The sequence below is a fragment of the Scyliorhinus canicula genome, chromosome 5 (assembly GCF_902713615.1).
Source record: "Scyliorhinus canicula chromosome 5, sScyCan1.1, whole genome shotgun sequence".
Taxonomy (NCBI): Eukaryota; Metazoa; Chordata; class Chondrichthyes; order Carcharhiniformes; family Scyliorhinidae; genus Scyliorhinus; species Scyliorhinus canicula.
Genome location: NC_052150.1, coordinates 85758405 through 85785637, shown reverse-complemented (window position 1 = coordinate 85785637; position 27233 = coordinate 85758405). Strand labels below are relative to the sequence as shown.

The window sequence follows — 27233 nt, the reverse complement described above, 5'->3', positions numbered from 1 at the left end:
TGTTCCAAGTTGTCCTTTGACACACTGCATACCTCTGTTCTGCCATTCACAGTTGGATCTCTCAAAGTACCCTTCTTTGTATTATAACCCCCATTTACATTCCCTTTGTCTTTTTGTCCACGACATCTTTGTCAATCTCCACCTATCACTGGCTCTCTATCCAGCCCAACTGCTCCATGCCCCACTTCCCCCACATCAGCGTTAATCTCGTCCTATATCATCCTAGTTCTCTCCACCTTTGACAAAGAGTGAAAGAGACGCAAAACACTCGGTCTGTTCTCTCTCCACAGATGCTGTTAGACCTGTTGAGATTGTCCAGCATTTTCTGTTTTTGATTCAGATTCCAGCATCCGTAGTAATTTGGTTTATCTTATAAACATTGGATCAGTTTAGTCCATATTCAGCGCATGCCAGATATTTTTGAAATCGAGATATTGAATTCACTGAAGTGAAGGTTGTGAAACAGTATAATTGTCTCTAAAGTCACAATGGCTTCCACTGTCGACTTTCTAAAGCTTGCTTTAACAGGTGACTTTGGGAGGTGAAATCAGGTTTACAGGGAGGAGAGAAGATTCCTCCTAGTTTTAATTCTGCAGGCGTGGCACTACTTACAATAGAAGCCATGGCTGTTTCTAGATGCCTTTCTCGGTCTCTGCCTGGGTTGAAGCTTTTCCAAGGTAGTTTTCTGTGGATCTGCTGTTTCCTGACCTTTTCACTGTTTTTTTTTTCAAGTAAGGCAAGATAACTATTGTCACGATATGACCTGTAAAAGTAAGTAAAGTCGCCATAGTCTCAGATGACCATAAGCAGATTTCCCCTTTGAGGAGAGCTATCTGGTGGTGATTTAACCCGAGGATCATCACGCCTCAGGCGAGCAGCATGGTTGAGAAGGCGGGCCTTCATGAATAACCTCAGCCGGTACGAGAATTGAACCCATGCTGTTGGCCTCGCTCGGCATAACAAACCAACTGTCAAACTAACTGAGCTAAACCAGCCTCTCCTGAAGCAATCGTATCCCTAAGTAGCAATAATACTTGGACAATATTCAGGCTTGGGCTGATATGTGGCAAGTTACCTTTGTGCCACACAAGATAATGACCATCTCTAACAAGAGAAAATCTAACCATCTCCCCTTGACATCCAATAGCACACCATCCCTATCAGTATCAACATCTTCAGGGTTATCATGGACTAGAAACTGAACTGGACCAGCCATATAAAAACTGTAGCTGCAAAAGAAGGGCAAAAGCTGATAAATCACTTTCAGACTCTCCAAAGCCTGCCCACCATCTACAAGGCAGAAGTCAGGAGCATGATGGAATTCTCCCCATGTGCCTGGATGAATGAGGCTCCAACAACACTGAAGAAGCTCAATACCATCCAGGAAAACGCAGACTTTTGACTGACACTCCATTCACCACCTTCAACAGTTCCTCTCTCTCCAACACCGACACACAGTGGCAGCAATATGTACAATCTAAAAGATGCACTTCCAACAATTCAACAGCAACTTCCAAACCCATGACCTCTAACACGTAGGAGTACAAGGGCAGCAGGTGCCCGGGAACACCACCACCTCCAAGCTCTCCTCCATGCCACAATGCATTCTGGAGGTACTATATCGACATTTGTTCATTGTCACTAGGTCAAAATCCTGGAACTCCCTTCTTAACAGTACCTACACTGCAAGTACTGCAATGGTTACAGAAGGTGGCTCACCACCACTTCCCAAGGGCAATTAGAGTTGGGCAATAAATGCTTGCCTAGCCAGGAAGGCCGACAAGAGTAGAAAAAAAGAGAAAAATAATTGAAATCCATAATTCTGCCTGGTAGCCGGGAGCCATCTGAAGAACAGGCTTTAAACTCAGTTCAAGATTTTTTATTAAATGTGTCTTTCAGAACAGTTTTCCTAAAATAAACATTACATCATAACTGCCCGGCATAACACTCAGGTTAGGGAATACATTGCTGCTTCTAACCTGAATGAAGCCCAACCAGTCCCTAGCCACCATCATCCATAACTTACCAGCTGAACTTGTTCTCTAATTAAACAACTTATTTAACTCCACTCACTTTATCCAAGTAAAAGGTTTTGCTATGTGAACGAGTATGTGTCCCAGCTACGCCTGCTGTTTTATGGGATATATGGAAGATTCTTTCACTCCTACTCAGGTTCCCTCCTTCACCTCTTTTTCCAGTACACTAGAGACAAAGAGACATAGATAGGATGCAGAGCTGGGCTGAGAAGTGGCAGGTGGAGTTTAACCCTGAAAAGTGTGAAGTTGTCCATCTTGGAAGGACAAATATGAATGCGGAATACAGGGTTAACGGTAGGGTTCTTGGCAATGTGGAGGAGCAGAGAGATCTTGTGGTCTATGTTCATAGATCTTTGAAAGTTGCCACTCAAGTGGATAGAGCTGTGAAGAAGGCCTATGGTGCGCTAGCGTTCATTAGCAGAGAGATTGAATTAAAGAGCCGTGAGGTGATGATGCAGCTGTACAAAACCTTGGTAAGGCCACATTTGGAGTACCGTGTGCAGTTCTGGTTGCCTCATTGTAGGAAGGATGTGGAAGCTTTGGAAAAGGTGCAAAGGTGATTTACCAGGATGTTGCCTGGAATGGAGAGTAGGTCTTACGAGGAAAGGTTGAGGGTGCTATGCCTTTTCTCATTAGAACGGAGAAGGATGAGGGGCGACTTGATAGAGGTTTATAAGATGATCAGGGGAATAGATAGACAGTCAGAGACTTTTTCCCCAGGTGGAACAAACCATTACAAGGGGGCATAAATTTAAGGTGAATGGTGGAAGATAAAGGGGGGATGTCAGAGGTAGGTTCTTTACCCAGAGAGTAGTGGGGGCATGAAATGCACTGCCTGTGGAAGTAGTTGAGTAGGAAACATTAGGGACCTTCAAGCAGCTATTGGATAGGTAGATGGATTACGGTAGAATGATGGGGTGTAGATTAATCTGTTCTTAATCTAGGACAAATGTTCGGCACAACATCGTGGGCCGAAGGGCCTGTTCTGTGCTGTATTTTTCTATGTTCTATGTTCTACTCTGATGACTGGGTCAGTGTCATTTCCTGCTCTTGGCCTGAACTGAAACATTATCAAATTTGCTTCCGATTTCCACCCTTCTTTGGCTTTTACATGGTCCCTCCCAATTCTTCCCTTCCATTCCTCAACTTATTTGTTGGCTATCTACCATATTTAGTAAAAGTCCACTTATTTCCACAATTATCTTGACCATACTTCTTCACATCCAGTTTCCAGTAAGGTATCTATTCCATTCTCCCAATTTATTGGTCTCTATCACATCTTTTCTGAGGATTCAACTTTCCAAACAAGTGCTTCAGACATGTTTACCTTTTTCCTCAACTGAGAATTCCACTTTCCACTGTGGTTGACAGAGCACTCAACCATATCCATTCCATATCTCAAACTTTTCTCTCACCCTGTCCCCTCACTCCCATTACCGCAATTGATATCCCATGTCCTCAACTTCAGCTTCCAGATTGAATGGCTCAAGCTCTTCCATTTTGCCATCTCCAGCACGATGACATCCTCCTGTTTGCTTTTAGAAGGGACCTTCCCAGTATAATATGTTCTTTAATCACCCCCAAAACACCCTTCTTATCCCACAGATCCCACAACACCTGCCCTATCATTTTGTTCCTTCACAACACCCAAAATCTCAAACAGTCCTTCCAGTAAAGCAGTGATTACCTTGGACATATTTCAATATAGTAGATGCATTCACTGCTCACAATGCAGTTCCCTCGACACTGGGAAAATGAAACTCCGACCTGGTGAATGCCTTCTGGAACACCTTCATTCAGTTTTTAAGCTTCGCTCAATTCCAGGTGCCTGTCATTTTAATTCTCCACTTGACTCTGACTGGGAGGTTTGCTAGTGTCACTCGGGAGGATTTGAACTAGTACTGCAGGTGGTGTGGGAACAAGCGCATTAGCTTAGAAGGTGTCATAACTGAAGGGAAATAGAGAACAAAAATAAGAGAACAACATCACCCTCAGGCAGAGCAAAAAAGGTGACAAGTGTGAGAAGTGAGGTTGTCAATGAAGGACTGTGGGTATTGTACCTTAATGCGCGCAGTATACGGAGCAAGGTAAATGAGCTTGTTGCGCACATTGAAATTGGCTGGTACGATGTTGTGGACATCACAGAGACGTGGCTGTAAGGGGATCAGGGCTGGGATCTAAATATACAAGGATATGTGTCCTATCGAAAGGACAGGCAGATGGGTAAAGCGGGCGGGGTTGCATTGTTAGTAAGGAATGAAGTTAAATGGATAGCAAGGAGCGATATAGGATCAGAAGGCATAGTATCTGTGTGGGTAGAATCGAGGAATCGCAAAGGTGAAAAGACCCTGCTGGGAGTTATGTACAGGCCTCCTGGCAGTAGTCAGGATGTGGGGCAGAAAATAAATCAGGGGATAGTGAAAGCATGTAAAAAAGGCAAAATCACAATAATCATGGGGGATTTCAATAGACAGGTGCACTGGGAAAATCAGGTTAGTCGTGGATCACAAGAAACGGAATTTCTAGAATGTTTAAGAGATAGTTATTTGGAGCAGCTTGTGGGAGAGCCCACTAGGGAGCAGGTAATTCTGGATTTGGGATGTGTAATGAGGCAGACTTGATTAGGGATCTTAAGGTGAAGGAACCCTTAGGGAGCAGTGACCACAATATGATAGAATTTACCCTGCAGTTTGAGAGGGAGAAGCTGGAATCAGATGTAATGGTATTACAATTAAATAAGGGTAACTACAAAGACATGAGGGAGGAGCTGGCCAGAGTTGATTGGAAGGTGACCCGAGCAGGGAAGACAGTGGAGCAGCAACGACTGGATTTTTGGGAGGGTTATTCAGGAGGCACAGCAGAAATTCATCCCAAGGAGGAGGAAACATGCTAAGGGGAGGACAAAACATCCATGGTTGACGAGGGAAGTCAAGGACAGCATAAAAGCAAAAGAAAAAGCATAAAAAGTGGTGAGGATTAGTGGGAAGCCAGAGGGTTGGGAATCCTTTAAAAGTCAGCAGAGGACAACTAAAAAAGGAATAAGGGGAGAGAAGATAAAATGAGTGCAAGCTAGCTAGTAATATAAAAGAAGATAGGAAGAGTTTTTTTCATTATATAAAAGGTAAGACAGAGGCAAAAACAGATATTGGACCACTGGAAAATTTGGCTGGCGAAGTAATAATAGGAAACAAAGAAATGGCAGATGAACTGAATAGTTACTTTGCATCAGTCTTCACGATGGAAGACACCAGTGGGATGCCAGAGCTCCAAGAGAATCGGGGCAGAGGTGAGTGCAGTGGCCATCACTAAGAAGAAGATTCTGGGGAAACTGAAAGTTCTGAAGGTGGATAAGTCACCTGGACCGGATGGACTACACCCCAGGGTTCTAAAGGAGATAGCTGAGGAGATTATTGAGGCATTGGTGGTGATCTTTTAGGAATCACTGGAGGCAGGAAGGGTCCCAGAGGACTGGAAAGTGACTAATGTAACACCGCTGTTTAAGAAGGGAGGGAGGCAGAAAACAGGAAATTATAGGCCAGGGAAGCAAGGGGGCTCCAGAAGGATTTGGATAGGCTAGGAGAGTGGGCAATGAAGTGGCAGATGAAATACAATGTGTAAAAGTGTGAGGTTATTCACTTTGGAAGGAAGAATTTAGGCATATACTATTTTCGAAATGGGCAAATGCTTTGGAAATCAGCAGCACAAAGGGACTTGGGTGTCCTTGTTCACGATTCTCTTAAGGTTAACATGCAGGTTTAGTCAACATTTAGCAAAGGCAAATGCAATGTTAGCATTCATGTCAAGAGGGCTAAATACAAGACCAGGGATGCACTTCCGAGGCTGTATACGGCTCTGGTCAGACCCAATTTGGAGTGTTGTGAGCAGTTATGGGCCACGTATCTAATGACGGATGTGCTGACCTTGGAAAGGGTCCAGAGGAGGTTCACAAGAATGATCCCTGGAATGAGAGCTTGTCATATGAGGAACGGTTGAGGATCCTGGGTCTGTACTGGTTGGAGTTAGAAGGATGAGGGGGGATCTTATTGAAACTTACAGGATACTGCGAGACCTGGATAGAGTGGACAGGGAGAGGATGTTTCCACTTGTAGGTAAAACTAGAACCAGAGGACACAGTCACAGACTAAAGGGGCGATCCTTTAAAACAGAGATGAGGAGGAATTTCTTCAGCCAGAAGGCGGTGAATCTGTGGAACATTTGCCACAGAAGGCTGTGGAGGCCAAATCACAGAGTGTCTTTAAGACAGAGATAGATAGGTTCTTGATTAATAAGGGGATCAGGGGTTATGGGGAGTAGGCAGGAGAATGGGGATGAGAAACATATCCATGATTGAATGGCAGTGCAGACTCGGTGGGCCGAGTGGCCTACTTCTGCTCCTATATCTTATGGTCTTATGGACTCCTGCAGTGTTCCAACAAAACTCAATGTAAGCTGACGAGCTGCATCTCATTTTTCGATTGGGCACATTACAACCTTGTCAACTCAGATTGTAACTGCTGTCCCCATTTAATTTCCTTTTTTTGTTCTTAGGTTTTTGGTTTTTCCTTTTGGACAGTTATTCGCACTTCCTCTGGACATATCTTTTATTCTTTACTTGTTCCTTCACTACTACATTTTGCCTTCCATGCCCAACCTTTTGATCATTTATAACCTTTCGTGCCTTCCATTTTATTGTCGAACTTCTAGTGTTCTTTTTCCCACTCTGTCCCCTTTCACTGACATTAAACATGCTTAAAAGCTGTTACCCAGTTCTCCTGAAAATTCAATGATCTAAAACATAAACTCCATTTCTCTCTCCACAGATGCTACCAGATCTGATACCAGCATTTCCAGCATCTTCTGTTCTTATTTCAGATTTTCAGCATCGGCAGTATTTTCCTCTTCTATCTCATCATGAAATGCCCTGAATAGACCTGGCTAACAGGGCCTTCACTGACCAAACTTAATGAGACCCAAGGCCTTGAATTCTGGTAAAATTTCATAGACTAATAGAAAAGACAAAGAGATATTTGATGCTCTCAGTCGTCAACAGTTCAGATGATTACCCAGGATGCCTTGTGTTATTTGAAACCAGGTAGTGGCAGCCTTACCATGAGCTGAAAAGGATCCAGTAGTGGAAAGCAGAAACTGTCAGGGATCACCTGGCCTGCAGTTGCGTATATTGGGTACATGGCATCTTTGTAATTGGAGAAGGGAAATCAGGTGTAATTCAACATTTGAACTGGTCTCCAAAGAATTTGTTGTCCAGCAATGTATAAGAAAGGGTGTAAGCACAGAGGGTATGGAAGAATTTTATCCAAGGAAGGGAGAAACTGACAAGATTCTACAGTAAGTGTGACAGGCAAGCCGAGGACGTGGGCCAGCATGTGGTAGGCTTGTGGAGATCACAATCTTCTTCCCAGAGCACACCAAATAATATAATTCATGATCATGCCTAATTACTGCTGCTCAAATACTATAATAATGTAATATATCTAATTTTGCTTATAATTAGTAAAATATATTATCAGGTTTTTTTTTAAACATAGCTCAAGTCAAATCATTTAGAACTTGAGTGAAAGGACTAATTGGCCAGAAACCCCAGAATCTAGAGCAAAGGGTAATTCCAGGGCTCCTTCAATTACTTATCCTGGAAGGGATCTTCTGGAATTTGATACCCTTGTTCAAAATAGACTCATATTGGTCACCTTCACAAATGAGGAAATCACTCTGTTTTCCCTTTGAAGACCCCAACCTATTTCAGGAGATTAGGAAAAAATGAACTTCTATAAGAAAGCAACAATGGGATAAGGTTCACAGGGAGAGAATAACTACCAACAATATTAGATCAATTTGAGACCCTTTCCATTAGCAGGGCACCACTTCGACAGAGGGAAAAGTTCTCAAGAATACCTTGGAAGAAGTAGACTTCTATGAGTATGACATATTTCAAGATTTTCCAATACAGAAGATGGTATCAAAACACATTATTAATTAATTGGTAAAGATATTTTCCAAGTTAGAAATTGAAAAAAGGATTCTGATTGATCAGAGATTTATATCTAAACTAATAGGAGATCTGTGCATTATTAAAAATTGAAGCTCTACAAACCTCAGAATATCATTCCAAGACTGGTTCAATCTAGAATCACAAATTACAAAGTTTACCAAACTGGGAGTTCACAAAAGGAGCAAATCTTACAAATCTGCTAAAGCAATGGAGAGATCAGGTGATCCTCTAATTTCCAATAGAGCTTCTATTGGCAAACAGTTCACTCCATATATACTACTAATTCCTTTAATTATTTTCAACACCTCAATTTGATCACCCCTTAGTCTTCTATATTCAAAGAAAAGCAAGCCTAGTCCTGTGACTCTATAGAAAGCATTGCCTGGTATAGCTCAGGAACCCATTCTCGAATGGCAGTCTCTGCTGCATTTTCTGCAGAGGAAGATAGTGGGCTGAGATGTTGCACAATTTGCTGGCCTCTGTTTTCTCTGGGCCCTCTTCTCAGCCAGCTGAGCTTTTTGTTCCTGCTCCCCTCTTCCAATGCTCCTCCAACCAGTTAGCTTTCAGAGATCATGACATCAACGACTGCCTTCCAGCTGTCAGTGTCAATGTCCACAATCTTCATATAGTGCTTGCAGGTATCCTTGTAAAGGAAATATAAACACTGAGGAGATTTTTAACCCAACAGCCAGTTCAAGGCAGACAAGGTTTTTGGGTATAAAGCTATCTCGCATCCAATGAACATGGCCGAGTCAACTTAGACAGCGGTGGCTTACTAATGAGAGCATGCTGATGGAATTAGCATGCTCCAGGACCACTGAAATCATACTTGGCATAGATGCATTCAATCAGGATGTGTACTCTGCCAAGAGCCACATTGGCAAATACATTTCCCAGAATGTTTAAAAGGCAATGCCTTGGTAGTTTTTGCAATCACTGTGATTGCCTTTGTTCTTAAACACAGTCACAATATTTACATCATGCATATTCTGGAGCGCTGCCCCTTCTTCCAGCAGAGAGAATATTTGTGCAGATGCTACAGGAGTGCTGGTTCCCTGTGCTTAATGAGCCTAAAGCTTTGTCCATGGCAAGTGAGTCAATAGCTTTGTTAAGCTCCTCCATTGGAGGTTCAAGATTTAGCTCTGCCATGGCAGGTAGGCTTTCGACATGGTATTTCAGAGCTGCATCCGCCATGTTACCTCCAGGCGATCCTTGAGAGGCTTCAGAGTGTGTAGACAGTATTGGGGCCAATTCTTTTCTGGTTTTTCCAACTTGGGCATCACAGAGATAAGAGAACAGCCAAATTCCAGGATTTTTCCAAGAAGATAAAGACCCATGGCACCAGAAAAAAAGGGTAAAGAGGTCAAATTTCCAGTGGGAGCCATCTCATGCACATCTTCTGCTCACATTATGCCAAAATCCCCGGGGAGCACCTGTGCATTTGAATTGTGGGACTATTGGGTTTCTTCAGGATAGGCAGCATGGCTGATGTCAGTACAAGGATGTCACTTCTACTTTGAACGAAAAAACTTAAAAGGGTTGCGTTCTAAACCTTGTGAAAGATCACCCTAGGCTCACCCCCTGCCTATAACCTCACCTAACCTACACATCTTTGGAAACTAAGGGGAAATGTAGCATGGCAAATCCACCTAACTACACTTCTTTGGACAGTGGGAGGAAACCAGAGCACCCGGAGGAAACCCATGCAGACACGGGATGACAATGCAAACTCCACAAAGACAGTCACCAAAGGCCAGAAATGAACCTGGGTCTCTGGCGCTGAGAGACAGCAGTGTTAACCACTGTGCTGAATATAAATCTGTTTATTTGCTCCTCTAAGGTACCTGAGCCAATCTCACAGGAACAGGCCATTCAGCTCATCGAGCCTGTCCCACCATTTAATAAGATAGAACATAGAACATACAGTGCAGAAGGAGGCCATTCGGCCCATCGAGTCTGCACCGACTCACTTAAGCCCTCACTTCCACCCTATCCCTGTAACCCAATAACCCCTCCTAGCCCTTTTGGTCACTAAGGGCAACTTATCATGACCAGCCCACCTAACATGCATGTCTTTGGACTGTGGGAAGTAACCGGAGCACCCAGAGGAAACCCATGCAGATACGGGGAGACTCCCACAGACAGTGACCCAGCGGGGAATCAAACCTGGGACCCTGGCGCTGTGAAGCCACAGTGCTATCCACTTGTGCTGCCGTACTGCCCCATGGCTGATCTGTGGCCTAACTCCATATACTTGCCTTTGGCACATATCGATTAATATATTTGCTGAACAAAAATCTATCAATCTCAGATTTAAAATTAACAACTGTTTTAGCTTCAACTGCTGTTTGTGGGAGAGTGTTCCAAACCTCTGCTACCTTCGATTGAAGAAGTGCTTCCTATCATCTCTGCCGAACGGTCTCGCCCTAACATGTAGACTATGCCCCCTAGTTTTAGAATCTCCAACCAGTGGAAATAGTTTATCTATATCTACCCTGGGTGAGATTCGGGGTCGGAGAATCGCTGGGGCGAGTGCGATTCAGGCGACGCCGCTCCGTCGCCGGTCCACTGATTCTCTGGTCACCAGAGAATCGGCGCCATTGGTGCCGGTCGCGGGCCGCTCTGCGTGGCCCCCCCGGCAATTCTCCGCATGCGTTGGGCCAAGTGACCGCCGAGATAGGCCGAGTCCCACTGATGCCGTTCATGTGTGGTCCTACCCGGCGGGACCTCGCCGTTCATCCTGCGAGGGGCGGCCAGGTTGGGGGGGGAAGGGGGGGGGGATCCGACCCGGGGAGGGGCTCCATCGTGCCCTGGCCCGCTATTGGGGCCTACAGATCGGCGGGCCGGATTCTCCTGGTGGGGGCCTATTTTACTCTGCGCTGGGCCCCTGTAGCTCTCAGCAACGTTGCATCGGGGCCAGTGCAGAGAAGGCAACTAGCGCGCATGCACGAGTTCGTGCCGGCCGCAGTGCGCATGCGCAGACCCATGGCGCCCGGTTGAGGCTGGTTTTGGCAGCTGGAGCTGCATGAGTCACTCCAGTGCCGTGCTGGCCCCCTGTGAGGCGCAGGATCGCTGATCCTGGGGGCCTGTTGCCGCCATCGTAAAATGCAATGGCATTTACAACGGTGTCAACACTAGCCTCGGGAGCAGAAAATCCCACCCCCTGTCTTTCCTTGTTAATATCTTGAATACTTCGATGAGATCATCCCTCAACCTTCTAAATTCTAGCGCAAACAGGCCTAATCAATGTAATCTCTCCACGTAATTTAACCTCTGTAGTCCAGCTACATTTTTTTAAACCCACTTTGCACTCCCTCCCAGGCCAAAATATCCTTCCTAAGGTGCGGTGCCCAGAACTACTCACAATACTCCAAGTGGGGTCTAACCACGGTTTTGTATAGCTGCAGCGTAAATTCTGTGTCTATAACTCCAATCCTCTAGATATAAAGGCTGGCATTCCATTAGCCTTTTTATTTTCTGCACTTGTTTGTGGTATTTTAAGGATCTGTGCACCTGAACCCCCAAGTCTCTTTGGACATTTACTGTGCCTAACCTCTTTCCATTTAGAAAGTACTCTACTCTATCATTTTTTGGTCCAAAATGGATAACCTCACACTTGCTTACATTGAATTCCATCTGCCACAATTTTGCCCATTCACCTAGTCTGTCAATATTTTGTTGCAATTTTATGCTATCATCTAGGTTGTCTACAGTGCCTCCTAACTTCTAACTTTGTATCATCAGCAAATTTGGATATATGACTTTCTATATCATCATTCAAGTCATTAATGAATAATGTGAATAATTGATGCCCCAGCAGATCCCAGCGCTACACCACGAGTCACCTTGTGCCAATTAAGAGTAATTACCCATTATCCCCACTCTCTGTCACCTGCCACTCAAAAAATGTCCTAATCATGTCAATAATTTGCCCTCAACTCCATGGGTTTCCAGCTTCATTAACAGTCTCTTATTTATGTGGGACTTCATCAAATTCCTTCTGGAAGCCCATGTAAATAACATCCATCGACATTCCCCTGTCCACTACCTCAATCACCTCTTCAAAAAATTCAATAAGATTAGTCCAGTATGACCTTCCTTTCACCAATCCATGCTGGCTCTCGACTGAAAATTTTCAAGGTGTTGAGTTACCCTATCCCTGATAATAGTCTCCAGCAATTTCTTCACAACAGATGTTAGGCTAACCGGTCTGTAATTTCCTGCTTCCCACCTTCTAAAAAGTGGAGTGACATGTGCAATTTTTCAATCCAGAGGGACTACACCTGAATCTAGGGAACTCTGAAAGATTATAATTAGGGCACTTACAATGTGCTCCACTACTTCTTTAATATCCTTGGATAGAAACCATCAGGTCCTGGTGAGTTGTCACTCTTTAGTTCCATTAATTCTCTAGTTACTGATGCCTTAATTATGTTAATTAAGTCCCTGTCCTCTATCGTCTTATCAATTCTTTATCGGGACTTCCAGCAAGTTATCCTCCTTTTCAACTGTGAATACGGAGGCAAAGTAATTGTTCAACATGTCTGCCAGTTCTCCATTATCTGAACCACACTTGGTGGGATGATACCTTGGACTAAGGGCATGTTAGTGGGGGTTGGCACCTAACCACTTTGGCCTCCTAGCAGCGGATCCTTCACTCTGCCCACATAGTGCCTCTGCTGACATCATAATTCAGACATGCTTTAACCAACTTTAAACATGCATTTAAAGAAAGAATGTGACAAATTTACATCAGCAATTCCTGACTTTCTTTCATGTTTCATTTGTTTTCATTTTTAGATTTTATTTGTTTATGTTCTGAAACACTACATATTATTACTTGGGCAGGGAAATGACAGGTGACATACAGATCCAGGGATGATGAAGAGGCTAGAACAAGAAGGGAAGGAGTTAACAGAGAGCGACAGACGCAAGAACCACCAGTCCTGCAAATAAGACACCAAGATTCTTTAAGGAAGGTTTAAACTATGATCCTCATCATTATTGTGAGGCAGACCCAGAATATGACATTGGCAGTAGATCAGAGGCATTGTGTTGCAACAAAGTGGAAAAAAGCCACCTTTATTGTGTTGCACAAATGGAAAGTAAAATTGCCACCCTTAAGTGAACCACCTGAATGTTCTTCTTTTTGGATCAACAACAAAATTTAAATACTACTTGAAAAGTAATGTATACCAACTTAGCAGCAAAATTTCTATTTTGATTTTCTAATGGGTCATAAAAATCAGAATGTTTCAACAAACATTAAAAATGCAGACAGTGACACGAAAAAAGTAGAGATGTTACAGATGTTGCCTTTCACACTGATGATGGAACATTCCGAGTATTTGTAAACGTTGAGGAAATTGATTGGATTTAGAGTGACACTAAGGATATAGAGAATGATTAGTAGAAATCATGTAGTAAAAATTGTAAATCTAAATTGTAAGAATCAAGCCATGTAAGGTAAATGAATGTAAATTCATTGTGAAAAGAAACATTTCTTGCCAAATAATGGCTGGATTCTCTGTCCATTCATGCCAGTGGGCTTCTCTAGTCCTGCTGCAGTGAATGCAGTTTGGCTGAGGGCCACATTCTCTGTTCTCACCAGCAGCGGGGCGAACTTGGATCGGAGAATACCAGCCATGTTTTTGGGTATAATTGTGTGTGAATGTTGGTATTTGTATTTCATATTTGTTATTTTAAAATTATTGCAAAAGAAGGTAATTAAGTGAATTGTTGAATGAATTCTGTTGGATATTCAGTCCATATGCCGATAGGGATAATATCTGAGCTTATTACTTCATTTAAAAAATTCTTTATTTTATTGTTAAAAGCTTATTCTTAAACTTGTATCTCTTTATCTTGGATATAGGACAGATAGTCAGTCCAGTTTGTCCAAGAATAATAGCAGGAGCAGTCCATTCAGTCTCTTGAAGCTTACCATGCAAGTTAAAAATTGAGATTGTGGCTGGGAGTGTTAATTAAAAAAGATGCTTAATATGAAACCAATCTAAAATGAAAATGCACTATTGAAAATTACTCTAAACTAGGGATTACTGTAGTACATTATCTATAAATCAAATAAGCCAATCAATTATATCTGTGTTTTCCATCTACAAAAAGCTGATTTGTATAGCTACCGAGTAGTTTCATCCACTCCAAGGTAACAGCTTCAAGTGGCAAATTCCTCAGGTATTGATACCAGAGGTCAAACCCTCCTCAGCTAATGGGGGCCATGTTGGGGAATTCTTTTGTAGTGCATATATTCTGTCATTTTGGCTTCGAAGACATCAGGATTTACATCTTTATTCACATTGTCGGGGACCAAGACGTCAATCTATATTTTTTGTAAAGTATATATTGATAACCTCATAGCTAATTTCTAACATTTCTAAAACTATTCAAAGGCCCTTTTGAAATGACAATGAAGCTATGTCTGTCTGTGAGCCTGAACAAAAGGAGCTAATGTGGCAGTATTGCATAAGCTTGTCCCTTGTTATCTCCAAAGAGACACTAACAACCCTTGCAGAGACCAAATTCAAATAGAACTACAAAGGCCCATCTGCATTTCATAACCCAGGTCTGGCCAACCAGGGCCTACTCACCTGTTAGGACAAAGGACTCTGCAACCTCCCTTTCAAGTCTTAGTGGTTGGAACATTAAAAAATTTCAGGGACCAAGACACAGGGATAAACACCCTTTGTCAAATTCAGAGTGGAGAGGTGGGAGTCATATGACATAGACCCCGCTTGTGGAATCAGTAATATCTTTTGGAACTGAAAAGCTCACCTTGCCATTTTTCAATCTACATAGCAGCAGCACTAAAAAGTGCTCTTCCCAGATTGAACACCTGGCCCCATTTACACTGTCTCTGGAACTTCGGTACCATCACCTAAATGACTGATTATAATAATCTTCATTAGGGTCACAAGTAGGCTTACATTACACTGCAATGAAGTTACTGTGAAAATCCCCACACTACAGTCGCCACACTACAGCACCTGTTCGGGTACTGAGGGAAAATTCAGAATGTCCAATTCACCTAACAAGCTCTTATTTCGGGACTTGTGGGAGGAGGCACAACCCACGCAGGCACAGAGAGAACGTGCAGATTCTGCACAGACAGTGACCCAAGCGGGAATCGAACCCGGGTCCCTGGCGCTGTGAAGTCACAGTGCTAACAACTGTGCTACCATGTCTCCCATGTGCCTATCACTTTGTGAGAACTCAACTATTACTGAAAAGGTGAATTTTACAGCATCGGGTTTTAACCTGCGGACCTGGATGCAGGGATACCTTATCATACCTAACTTTAAACAACAATTTATTTTGTTGTAACTAAAATAAAAATAAACAATTTTTATTTTAGTGACAACATCGGCGGCTGGACACTTAATGTTGAGCACTGACAATTGTCACAGTTTCCAGATCACAAGGTTATAAATTCACCAAATCATTAGTTGTTTTGTTTTTTGGTTTAGTAGATTAACTAAATCTACAATATATTTATTTTAGCATCAGCTAATAGCTCAGAACTTCCATAGCAATTACTATCAGGTTGCCACTCTGCTCTTTTTTATGTATTCAAGTCTGGAGCTGCACATTTTTCGATTGGATTTGCGACCCGGATCTGGTGAGAAATGTGCAACTCCAGGCTGCAGCTCCTGGAGTCCTTTCAATGCAAGGCAGGATTGTCAAGCCGCGCCCCCCCATTTTCAGCATATCCTGTCGTAAACTGAGTAAGTTTGAAGGTTCAAGCAAGTTTGACAGGAGAGAATGTAAATGTGTAAGGAAGTGGGGAGAATGGGTGGGGGTTCATGTGATCGGGAGGGTGGTGGTGGTGGGGGAGGGGGAGTTGTCAGTAACCATATTTAGCCAGGAGTTAAACGAGGTTTAATCTATCTAACTTTTCCTGGGTAACTATTCTGTTGGAGTCAAATGCTCCAAAGTCTCCGATTTAAATTGGAGTTTCAAATGGTTCCAGATGCAGAGTAAATGACCATTAGAAATTTAAATTTCCTGGGAAATTCCCATGCAGTCCTTGCATGAGAACTTCCAGGAGTCCTCCAGCATTTATTCTGGAGTATCCTCTGGGGTACCACTCCCTGGGAACAGAAGATCTGGGCTATTACGTTAACATTTTACTGAAAGATACCTATACATCTCCACAATAATTTAGTAACAAACAAGATTCATTCCTACCTGCATGTTAGCCTCTGCTTTACCAGTGCTGTGAAAATCTCCAAAAATAGTTTGTGATGAGGATGACAACTAAACTTTCTTTCATTCTTATAGTTGACACTTTGGTGAAGAATTAGAAGGAAAAAAATCACTTTCTGCATGTTTCATAAGATATAAAAATCATCAAGTTTTTTTCATACATTTATCATTTTCAAACTTCATATTGGTCCTGCCACTTTTAAAGCATGCTGTACAAAACTGAAGTACCAAGGCACCATCCCTTTCTGTATAGTAGGTGAGGTTGAATTTTGAAATATAATTTACTTTGTCTGTACAGTCAGAGTTAAATATTCGCACTGTTTCAGTGTTTAATATTCCTGTATTTATCATTACTGTGGAATAATTTGATGAGGGTAGCCAGTTCTGAGAGGAGTGGTAACTCTTACAACAACACTCTGGGCTGAGGATTATTCTCTATGAACTAAATTAAAATAAAACAAAATTTAAAATTGAAATCATCCATATATTCTAATAATAATAATCTTTATTATTGTCACAAGTAGGCTTACATTAACACTGCAATGAAGTTACTGTGAAAATCCCCTAGTCGCCATATTCCGGCGCCTGTTCGGGTACACAGACGGAGAATTCAGAATGCCCAATTCATAAACAAAATCCATAATAAGTATGGTGAAATAATCAGTTTAACCTACTCAGAGTGGGGCTACTTGCTCTTACGTATGTTTGCTAAATATAAACATTCACCATCATATTAAACTTTAGTTGTTCAATTTAAGGTTATAGGCCAAACGTTCTCTATTCATCCAATGTTAGTCCCAAGTAGCATCTATGTATTTTAAATTAGTAACTGAATACATACACCTACAACACTTTCTTTCATCAAGCATCTTTTAATTTATGTTAAAAACATGACACAGTAGCGCGGCACTGTGGCGCAGTGGTTAGCACTGCTTCCTCAAGGCACCGAGGACCCGGGTTCAATCCCGGCCCTGGGTCATTGTCCTTGTGAGTTTGCATATTCTCCCCTTCTCGCAATGGGCCTCACCCCCAAAACCCAAAGGCAGCAGGGTAGCATGGTGGTTAGCATAAATGCTTCACAGCTCCAGGGTCCCAGGTTCGATTCCTGGCTGGGTCACTGTCTGTGTGGAGTCTGCACGTCCTCCCCCTGTGTGCGTGGGTTTCCTCCGGGTGCTCCGGTTTCCTCCCACAGTCCAAAGATGTGCGGGTTAGGTGGATTGGACATGCTAAATTGCCCGTAGTGTCCTAAAAAGTAAGGTTAAGGAGGGAGTTGTTGGGTTACGGGTATAGGGTGGATACGTGGGTTTGAGTAGGGTGATCATTGCTCGGCACAACATTGAGGGCCGAAGGGCCTGTTCTGTGCTGTACTGTTCTATGTTCTATGTTCTATGTGTGTGGGAGGTAGGTTGACCACTTTAAATTGCCCTTTAATTGGAAAAAAATCGTGTCGCAGGAGGTACTGAAGATGTGCATTCAGGTCAGATGGCCCTGTTTATGGGACATCACAGCTCACAATCTGTATTGAACTGATGCTGTTGGGCGTCAGTGGTCTTAATTGGATACTATACAATAAGTTCCAAATAGCTCGAAATTTAAAAACAGATAGCAGCAGCACTCTGCAAAATGCCACAGTGAAAGGATGCAGCTTCATTTCTGATACTTTGTTGTGTTCTAAGTTTAGCATCAATGTAGGACAGTGTGAAATGAAAGTCAGCTGCACACAGGTAGAGAGGGTGACATTATTGATCTGTATTATAAGACGGCTAGACAAGCTGGTTACTTGTTAAAATCTGGCTTAAAAGTCATTCCAGGATATAATGCACGGCAGAAGCAAAGTCAAAGAAAGATGCGACAGGAGTCCCAAGATTAAACTGAAACACCAAGAAATCTTTATTATACAAACTTGAACAAAACAAAGACAAGCAATAATGACTTAATAGGTACATTGAACAAATAAGATAATGGATGTGAGTTAATGGCTGTGTTGTACTTAAGCGAGAGCGCGACGAGGTTGTTAAATAGTGGGAAAAGCCAAAAATAAGAACCAAGTTGGGCGCCAATCTGTTTGCGATCTACCGGCCCTTACCATAGCGAGAAACCAATAATCACCACTTAAGCCCAATCTCCATAAAATTAACAGGAATGACCCCCAATCCAGCACCACCCCCCCCCCCCTCTCCCCCCTCTCCCCCCCAGCACCACCACCCCCGATCAAATGGCTCTCCAGTAAGTGGTCACGCTGCAACTGGCAGAGGAGCTGCTGCGGGGACCCGATGCAAATGCCTGGGCTGCCGGATGCGACAGGATGCATCGGCAGGGTGTGGCAGGGAGTGGGGAGCAATGGGGAGACTGGAGGGGCTGAGGATGGAAGACACCACTGGTTTTCAGTCACTCACCCTCTCCCAATTCCTTGTACAGTATGGACGATATTTTGGACCCCGTGGAACTTGCCCTAGTGCTGCTGCTGGCAAGCCAGGCGGTCTGATGCTGGAGAAGGCAGCGGCAGCAGCGTCAACAGAGACTCGAGGCAGTGGCCCATGTGCTGGACCCCATCCCATACCCTGAAGATCCGGCCACCCATCAGGCCAGGGAGGAACACAGAGGGGGAGGCCCACGATGGCTCAAGCTGTACAGGTGTCGCTGGTCTTTCGAATGCCAGATAGCGCGTGCAGAAGGAGGCACTGCCTCAACAAGAGAATAGTGTGGCACCTGTGCCATGTCCTCGCGGATTTGGCACCATGTGGAGGAGGATACCTGCTCCCGGTGGCCATTAAGGCCACCACAGCCCTGAACTTCTACTCTCAGGATCATTCCAGGGCTCAGGCAGGGAATTGTGTGGCATCTCACAATCTGCAGCCCACAAGTGCATCCATCATGCCCTGTTTGCTGTTGACCAGTTGGAGCATTGCCGTCATCCCCCCTTGAATATTTTGGCTGCACTCTATCGTCTGCATCAGGTCTGGGTAAACCTGGTCTAGAGGCTCAGCATCTGACTGGGACCCAGCTGGGTCCTGAGATCCAGCAGACCTCACACTGCTATCTCGCCTGGGCATTTCTGCCTCCACCTGATGTGCATATGGAGCTGTGGGGCGCTCACCAGAATATGCCCCAGAAGTCTGTCCACTACCGCTGCACACCAAAGGTGTGTCTCTCTGCACCAACTCAGGTCCCCGCCCTGTAGGTCGGCAGGAATGTATTATGGAGGGGTTTTTAGGGCGGGGGTGGGGAGGGTGTGCGTTGTCCATGCCCCTGACCAAATCTCTCTCCTCCCCACCTCACTCTCCCACCCCACCCCCAGTCGGTGAAACTGGAGGCAATCAGAGAGTCATGTGCGCATTGGCGCAGACGCACACATCTTGCAATCTTGTGGCTTCCCATGCCTGCCTGGGCCCCATGTCCTGTCCATCCTCCCCATCCCCAGCATCTTCCTCCTTAGACGAGGCCTGGAATTCATCCTCCTCCTTCAGCATGCTGCTTCTCTGCTGCACGATGTTGTGGAGGACGCAGCAGGCCGCCACGATGCGGGCGACCATCTCAGCATCATACTGGAGGGCCCCTCCACAGCCCCTCCCCTTCAGGAGGCTGAAGCACCCCTCGATCACGCTACTGATTGCATCATGGGCGTCATTATAGCGGGTCCCAGTGTCAGTCTGTGGCCTCCGGATAGGTGTCATCAGCCACGACTGCAGTGGATAACCCCAGTCGCCCAACAGCCAGACCCCCCCAGCCAGGGGAAGGGGGGGGAGAGGAGGGGAGTGGCATCTTGAACATGTCAGGAATCATTGCGTGTGCCAGGATGAAGGCATCATGCACACTACCGGAGAATCGGGCGCAGACGTGCATGATGCACAGCTGATGGTCACATGTCAGCTGCACATTCATCGAGTGCAACCCCTTTCGGTTTGTGTAGAGCGACCTTTCATCTGCAGGTAATCGTAGGGGAGCATGCATCACATCAATCACCCCCTTGAACTGGGGCATGTCGTCGATAGCGACGAACCTGCTGCTCGGGCATCCTGGTGGGCTCGGTCCACATTGAAGTGGGTGTGTTGTGCCGATTGGGCATATAGGGCCTACATGACAGCACAGATGCAACTGTGCACATAGGTCTGAGAGATCCTGGACAGGTCCCTACTCGGCGCCTGGAAGGATCAGGCCGACCATCACCTTGACGGCCACCGGGAGCGGGTGTCCTCCCCCATACCCCCACGATGCCAGGTGTGCCATGATCTGTCAGATATGTTGCACTATCTCCCTACTCAGCTGTAATCTTTTACGGCATGCCCGGTCGGGCAGGTCCTCGAATGACAGGGGCTGCCGGTCCACGTGAGGCCTCATGCGGCGCCTCCTTGGCACCTCCTCCTCCTCGGCCAAGTGGGGGGTTGGTTCACCATCCTGGGTGGCTGCCTCCTGTTCCTCGGAGGCACACTCTGCTGCAGCGTCCTCCTCCTCCACGAACAGCATCAGTTTGTACAGTCGCAGGGCATTCCCCAGGGCTGCAGTGACTAGTAGGAAGGCCGCCATTGCTGGTTGAATTCCAAATTCCATTGTATGCAGGGGTGAAAGGCTGACATGTTAGCATGGTGCATACACCGGTGCCCAACCAGGTCCAAAGGGCTACATGGTGGCCCTGGTTGGCACTGTGGGCTCTGCCCCCTTATGTCTCCCCCCACCACCCATCTCCGCACCCATGGCCACGTTGTTGCCTGGCACTGTGGGGACTCTAGCCCTGGCACCCGTCCCTGATGCCAGGGTATCGTCGGCTGGCGCTGCTCGTGTCAGGGTATGCTCCGTGGCCCCTGTCCGGTGCCCCTTTAGGGGCTACTGTGGACATCACCCTGGGTGAGCCGCCTGATGCCGGCTATCGGGTGGCAGCCAGGTTTTTGGGGGGGGGGATATGGCGGAGGGTGGGGTGCGGGGGTATCCATATGGACAGTGTCACTGCAGAACAAGAGGCCAAGGTGGGTGGTCAGTGGAGTGCGCAGCAAGATGGCTGCCTTGTAGGCCGCAACGCCGGTCCGTGACTGGACAACGCCCCAGTCCATGGGGGGTCGCCCTGGGCACTCAGCCCAGTTCCCCCCCCCCCCCCCCACCCCCCTCAGCCAACGGAGAATCCACCCCTCATCTTTTAAGGTCAAGGAACTATATGACTGTATAATGATAGTTTGGACTGAAGGCTTTATCTTTGTTTTAAAAGAGTTGGCTTTAAACTCATTCAGATTTGTGGCTATTTCTTATCTTTCGAGACTTTAAGCGTTTGCAAATCAGTTGCAATCAACTTCCCTACTACAACCTTCGTCTCTGATAAATTGATTTTAAAACCGCCAAGCCTGGCTATTCCATGCAATCAAAGGAAAAGGCAATTTATTTCAGTTTAAATGGATAAATGGAATTTTTAAGTTCCAAATGAATAATTAATACACCCACAACAAACTTGAGATAGAGCAAACTCAAGAGGATTTGTTTATTTCCACACACTCAAATGCGAGAGGGTGGTCAACACGTAGCCTCTTGTCACTCATACAATAAAGAGGGGGATAGAGAAAGGAACATTTACAGGGCAAAGGCCACAGAGTAAAGAACTGTTGTTTCATATGAATCCAGAGTCCAGAATCAAAAGCCCAGTGGTATGTTCCTTCATAGTGGTTGGAAGGCTTAAAACATGAAGCTGGATCGTTCGTTTTTTCAGTAGAGTTGACTGCCTCAATGAAATAGGCATGCAGAGATGAATTATTCTTGTAGGCGATGGTATAGAAATTCAGAAGTTCTAGTAGAAACAGTGTAGATGGGGACAGGTATTCAAACTTGGATAAAACCCTTTTCCCGAGCAGCTGCATGGTAGGTGGAAGGTGGCAGACTGCCATGCAGTCCTGCAAGAAAATATAACTGGTTCTTCAAGCTGGGGTTGGGGGTCATATCACATGATTCACAACACTCTACTTTGGCTTTGTCTGGGTTCCTGAGATTGTCAACGGTTCAACCATTAACGATTTGAAAAGAAGTTGCAGGGTCTTTCGTTATGAAATGTAGGCAACTTTTGTATAATTACATTTGAATTTTGTCTCTGCAGCCCACATAGTCATTAGCATCTCTTCACAGATAGCCAGGTGTCAGCTTCTCTACTGCCAGAAAGGTCCTCTTGTTTGAAATTCACAGCCAGACATGGCTTCAGTCATTTTAAAGCCTTTGTCCAGTTATTAAAATTTTAGGAGTTAGTCATTAGGCTATTTATATATTTTATAAAAATATAGAGTGTGAGGTCTAAATCCCCTGACAAAAATAATAGGCAATATCTACAAGATGGATACAAGCAAAAGAAAAACTGGAGGATTGAGAATAGAACTTGGGGTTTTACAAACAGGCCAAACAAGAATTTTAAACAATTATCAGAAAGAGGCTACTTAACCTTAGCAGTATAATCCAAGCGTTAAAGGACGCATGCACCAAAATTGCAGCTCAAGCCTGACTAACCTGTCACCAGAATCCAGAGAATTACTACTGTAGTACTATCTCTATGGAAACTGAGTTGCCTGAATAACAACACATTCTGCCTCTGAGCTTCAGATCATTCACTCTGGGAGATTTTCATCTGGCAGACAGAGCCCTAGGGGAAATGGCCGTGAGCCCTTGGTGGGATGATAAGCTATGCACAGATACACACCAGAGATATCTGCCGGGAAGGCAGTAAAGAAAGCATATCGATCACCAAGAACATGTAACCTGTAGCCAACAAGTAACCAGCAATGGAAGAATTATGATGCATCTGGCCACCAAAGTGGCTAAAAGAAGAGAGGACTTCGCCAGTGGCAGCACCACAACCAACAATATATTTTATAACAGGGCGGGGGGGGAGTGAACCGTATGGTTGCTGGCAACCATCTTCATCATCTGCATCATTTTTGCTTCTACCAAAAGGCAATGATTATGCACATAGTGCAAATAGGACTTAGGTCCCAGTCCCAACCATTCTCTAGTGTACACAGGAAAATCAAATTATCGAGAAGAGGTGAAGAGCCCAGATTCCACCATATCAATGGGATACAAGATCAATCATAAGAGACCAGACTGTTTTAGAATGCAGAATTCATGAAGGTCCAGCAGGATCCCTGGATGACTACACTGGGGGACCAGTGGCTCCCCAGGCTAGAAATGTGGTGAGGATACTGAAGTAGTGCATTTAAGTATGAAATCCCCATGTGGCCATTAATTGGGTCAAGAAAATTGGGTTATCTGGACCAATATAGCCAGAAAAACTTTGCCTTGGGATGTATAGCTTCCTCTAAGAGGGAAGCATAAACATGGCTACTGTCACCATTGATTCGGAAAGAAAGTCTCTCCCTTGCATGTATGCTTGAATAAACCAACTTGACGACTCTCTCCAGACTGTGTGGTGGCTGAATATCCCACAACAACCAAGAATCCCAGCTTTAACAGCAGAGTCTTATAGTAAGGGGTTGGTCATTTAGGAGTGAGGTTAGGAGAAATTACTTCACTCAGTGTATTGTGGATCTGAGGAATTCTCTACCTCTGAGAAATATAACAGAGATCAACTGATTTCTGGATACTCAATATGGCAATATTGGTATGGCAATAGGTTTGAAAAATAAAGGTGAGATAAAAGATCTACCATAATCATATTGAATGGTGAAACCAACTAAATAGCTTATTCTTGTTTGTTATGTTCAATACCTGAAAGTCTCAAGTTCCACAGCCTCAGTTGATTGTTGCTGCTGCTCTCCGTATCGGATTCCATCATTTTGTTTCCCTTGAACAAAATGTTGCTGCTGTGATTTAGCTACAATTCCACGTCCTTTGTCAAAATTTAGAGCTGGCAACTAAACAAACACAAACAAAACAATATTAATTTGTTATTTTACATTGTGGTTCAATACAAGTAGAGATTTGTCTTCAAATCTTTGTCATCACCAAGCATTAATTTTTTAATTTAAGGAAAAATGGTATACACTGATAATTTATACATCAAGTCAACTATAATTCCCAGTATTTCTAAAATGATAGGTTAAAAGTTACAAAATCGAGGGAGAAGGAGTTCTCCTTCTTCTCCCATGTTCACAAAGTTGACTCCCGTATTGACTTCTTTGTAGTGGGTCGGTGCTTCCAGGTGTAGTGGGGGCGGAATACTCCACAAAAGCAATCTTGGACCGTGCACCACACCACGTGGACGTGAGGCTGGTGACAGGCCGGTTCCAGCGTCCCCATGGAGGCTAGACACAGCCCTCCTCGACAACAAGGCGTTCTGCGAAGAAATATCACAAGCCACCGACAGGTATGGAATCTGCAACCAAAATGGGGAGGTTTCACGCTCCACATTCTGGGAGGCACTGAAGGCAGTGGTAAGGGGGAGGGGGGGATGATAGCATACAGAGCTCTCAAGGACAGGAAGGAAAGGGCGGCTAGGCAACGGCTGTTAGATTCCATATTGGAAGTGGATCAATGGTACTCCATGGCCTCGACCGTGGAGCCGCTGGAGAGGAAAACACTACAAATGGAATTTGGCCTGAATTTGGGTCAGTAAATTTGCAGATGATACGAAGATTGGTGGAGTTGTGGATAGTGAGGAGGGCTGTTGTCAGCTTCAAAGAGACATAGATAGAATGCAGAGCTGGGCTGAGAAGTGGCAGATGGAGTTTAACCCTGACAAGTGTGAAGTTGTACATTTTGGAAGGAAAAATATGAATGCGGAATACAGGGTTAACGGTAGGGTTCTTGGCAATGTGGAGGAGCAGAGAGATCTTGGGGTCTATGTTCATAGATCTTTGAAAGTTGCCACTCAAGTGGATAGAGCTGTGAAGAAGGCCTATGGTGTGCTAGCGTTCATTAGCAGAGGGATTGAATTTAAGAGCCGTGAGGTGATGATGCAGCTGTACAAAACCTTGGTCAGGCCACATTTGGAGTACTGTGTGCAGTTCTGGTCGCCTCATTTTAGGAAGGATGTGGAAGCTTTGGAAAAGGTGCAAAGGAGATTTACCAGGATGTTGCCTGGAATGGAGAGTAGGTCATACGAGGAAAGGTTGAGGGTGCTAGGCCTTTTCTCATTAGAACGGAGAAGGATGAGGGGCGACTTGATAGAGATTTATAAGATGATTAGGGGAACAGATAGAGTAGACAGTCAGAGACTTTTTCCCCGGGTGGAACACACCATTATAAGGGGTCATAAATTTAAGATAAATGGTGGAAGATATAGAGGGGATGTCAGAGGTAGGTTCTTTACCCAGAGAGTAGTGGGGGCATGGAATGCACTGCCTGTGGAAGTAGTTGAGTCGGAAATGTTAGGGACCTTCAAGCGGCTATTGGATAGGTACATGGATTAGGGTAGAATAATGGAGTGTAGGTTAACTTCTTAAGGGCAGCACGGTAGCATTGTGGATAGCACAATTGCTTCACAGCTCCAGGGTCCCAAGTTCGATTTCGACTTGGGTCACTGTCTGTGTGGAGTCTGCACATCCTCCGCGTGTGTGCGTGGGTTTCCTCCGGGTACTCCGGTTTCCTCTCACAGTCCAAAGATGTGCAGGTTGGGTGGATCGGCCATGAAAAATTGTCCAAAATTCTATGATTAACCTAGGACAAAAGTTCGGCGCAACATCATGGGCCGAAGGGCCTGTTCTGTGCTGTATTTCTCTATCTATCTCTACTGGGAAAGCAATGAACCAGTTCCACCAGACACTGGGGATCTTTTTTGAGCATGGAAACAAGGCCAGCCGCCTACTGGCTCACCAATTGAGAAAGCAGACAGCCATGAGGGAGATAGTGCAGGTGAGGGACGGGAACAACAGGCTTGTCACAGTGTCAACTAAGATCAACGAGATCTCTGCGACCCTCTACCGGGAGCTGTACACCTCCGAGCCCCTGGAGGGAGACTCAAAGATGAATAAGGTTCTCGACGAGCTGGATATACCAATTGTAGGGGAGGAAAAGAAACAGGGACTGGAGGCACTGTTAGTACGTTGGGAAGTCATGGAATGCATCAACTCCATGCAGTTGGGGAAGGCACCGGGTCCAGATGGATTCCCAGTGGACTTCTATAAACAGTTTGCGGCAGCACTGACCTAGCACTAGCGGGAGATATTTAATGATTCGGTGTTGAGAGGGGCCCGGCCGCTCATGCTGGCATAGGCCTCGATATTACCAATCCCAAAACAAAACAAAGATCCGACAGAGTGCGGGTCATACAGACTCACCTCACTCCTGGACACTGACGCTAAGTCTTAGTGAAGGTCCTGGTGAGGTGACTGGAGAGTTGCATGCCAGAGGTAGTCGTAAAAGATCAGACAGGTCTGTTAAGGGCAGACAACTAACAGCAAACATCAGACGCCTGCTGAGCGTGATTATGCCCCACCCAGGGAGGAGGCACCAGAAGGGATCATCGCCCTAGACAAGAGAAGGCCTTCGACAGAGCCGAATGGAGGTACCTCATGGAGATGTTGGAACGGTTTGGGTTTGGGCCATGGTTCACCTTGTGGGTGAAACTACTGTATGGCTCCCAGTGAACTGGTTCACTGCTTTCCCAGTAGAGAGCAGGGTCCCATGGCGAGAATACGAACAGCTACACCAGCTTTGAAAATCTCCAGCTGCACAGAGGCAGGGATGCTGTACAGAGGCAGGGATGCTGTACAGAGGCAGGGATGCTGCACGAGGCAGGGATGCTGCACAGAGGCAGGGATGCTGCACAGAGGCAGGGATGCTGCACAGAGGCAGGGATGCTGCACGAGGCAGGGATGCTGCACAGAGGCAGGGATGCTGCACGAGGCAGGGATGCTGCACAGAGGCAGGGATGCTGCACGAGGTAGGGATGCTGCACAGAGGCAGGGATGCTGCACGAGGCAGGGATGCTGCACAGAGGCAGGGATGCTGCACGAGGCAGGGATGCTGCACAGAGGCAGGGATGCTGCACGAGGCAGGGATGCTGCACGAGGCAGGCCCAGCTGTTATTTTTCCTGGCTACTGCC

General features: G+C 45.2%; 1 protein-coding gene across 2 annotated transcripts in view; it reads right to left on the bottom strand.

The window, feature by feature from the left end:
- nek10 (NIMA-related kinase 10) overlaps positions 1-27233 on the bottom strand; it is a 377347-nt gene that overhangs the window by 250235 nt on the left and 99879 nt on the right. For both annotated transcript variants that reach the window (XM_038797318.1, XM_038797319.1), the window contains exons 4-5: positions 23956-24101; positions 16249-16347 (exon numbers count right to left, since the gene is read on the bottom strand). In XM_038797318.1, the coding sequence (XP_038653246.1) occupies positions 16249-16347; positions 23956-24101 (245 nt within the window). The remainder of the gene's footprint in view (positions 1-16248; positions 16348-23955; positions 24102-27233) is intronic.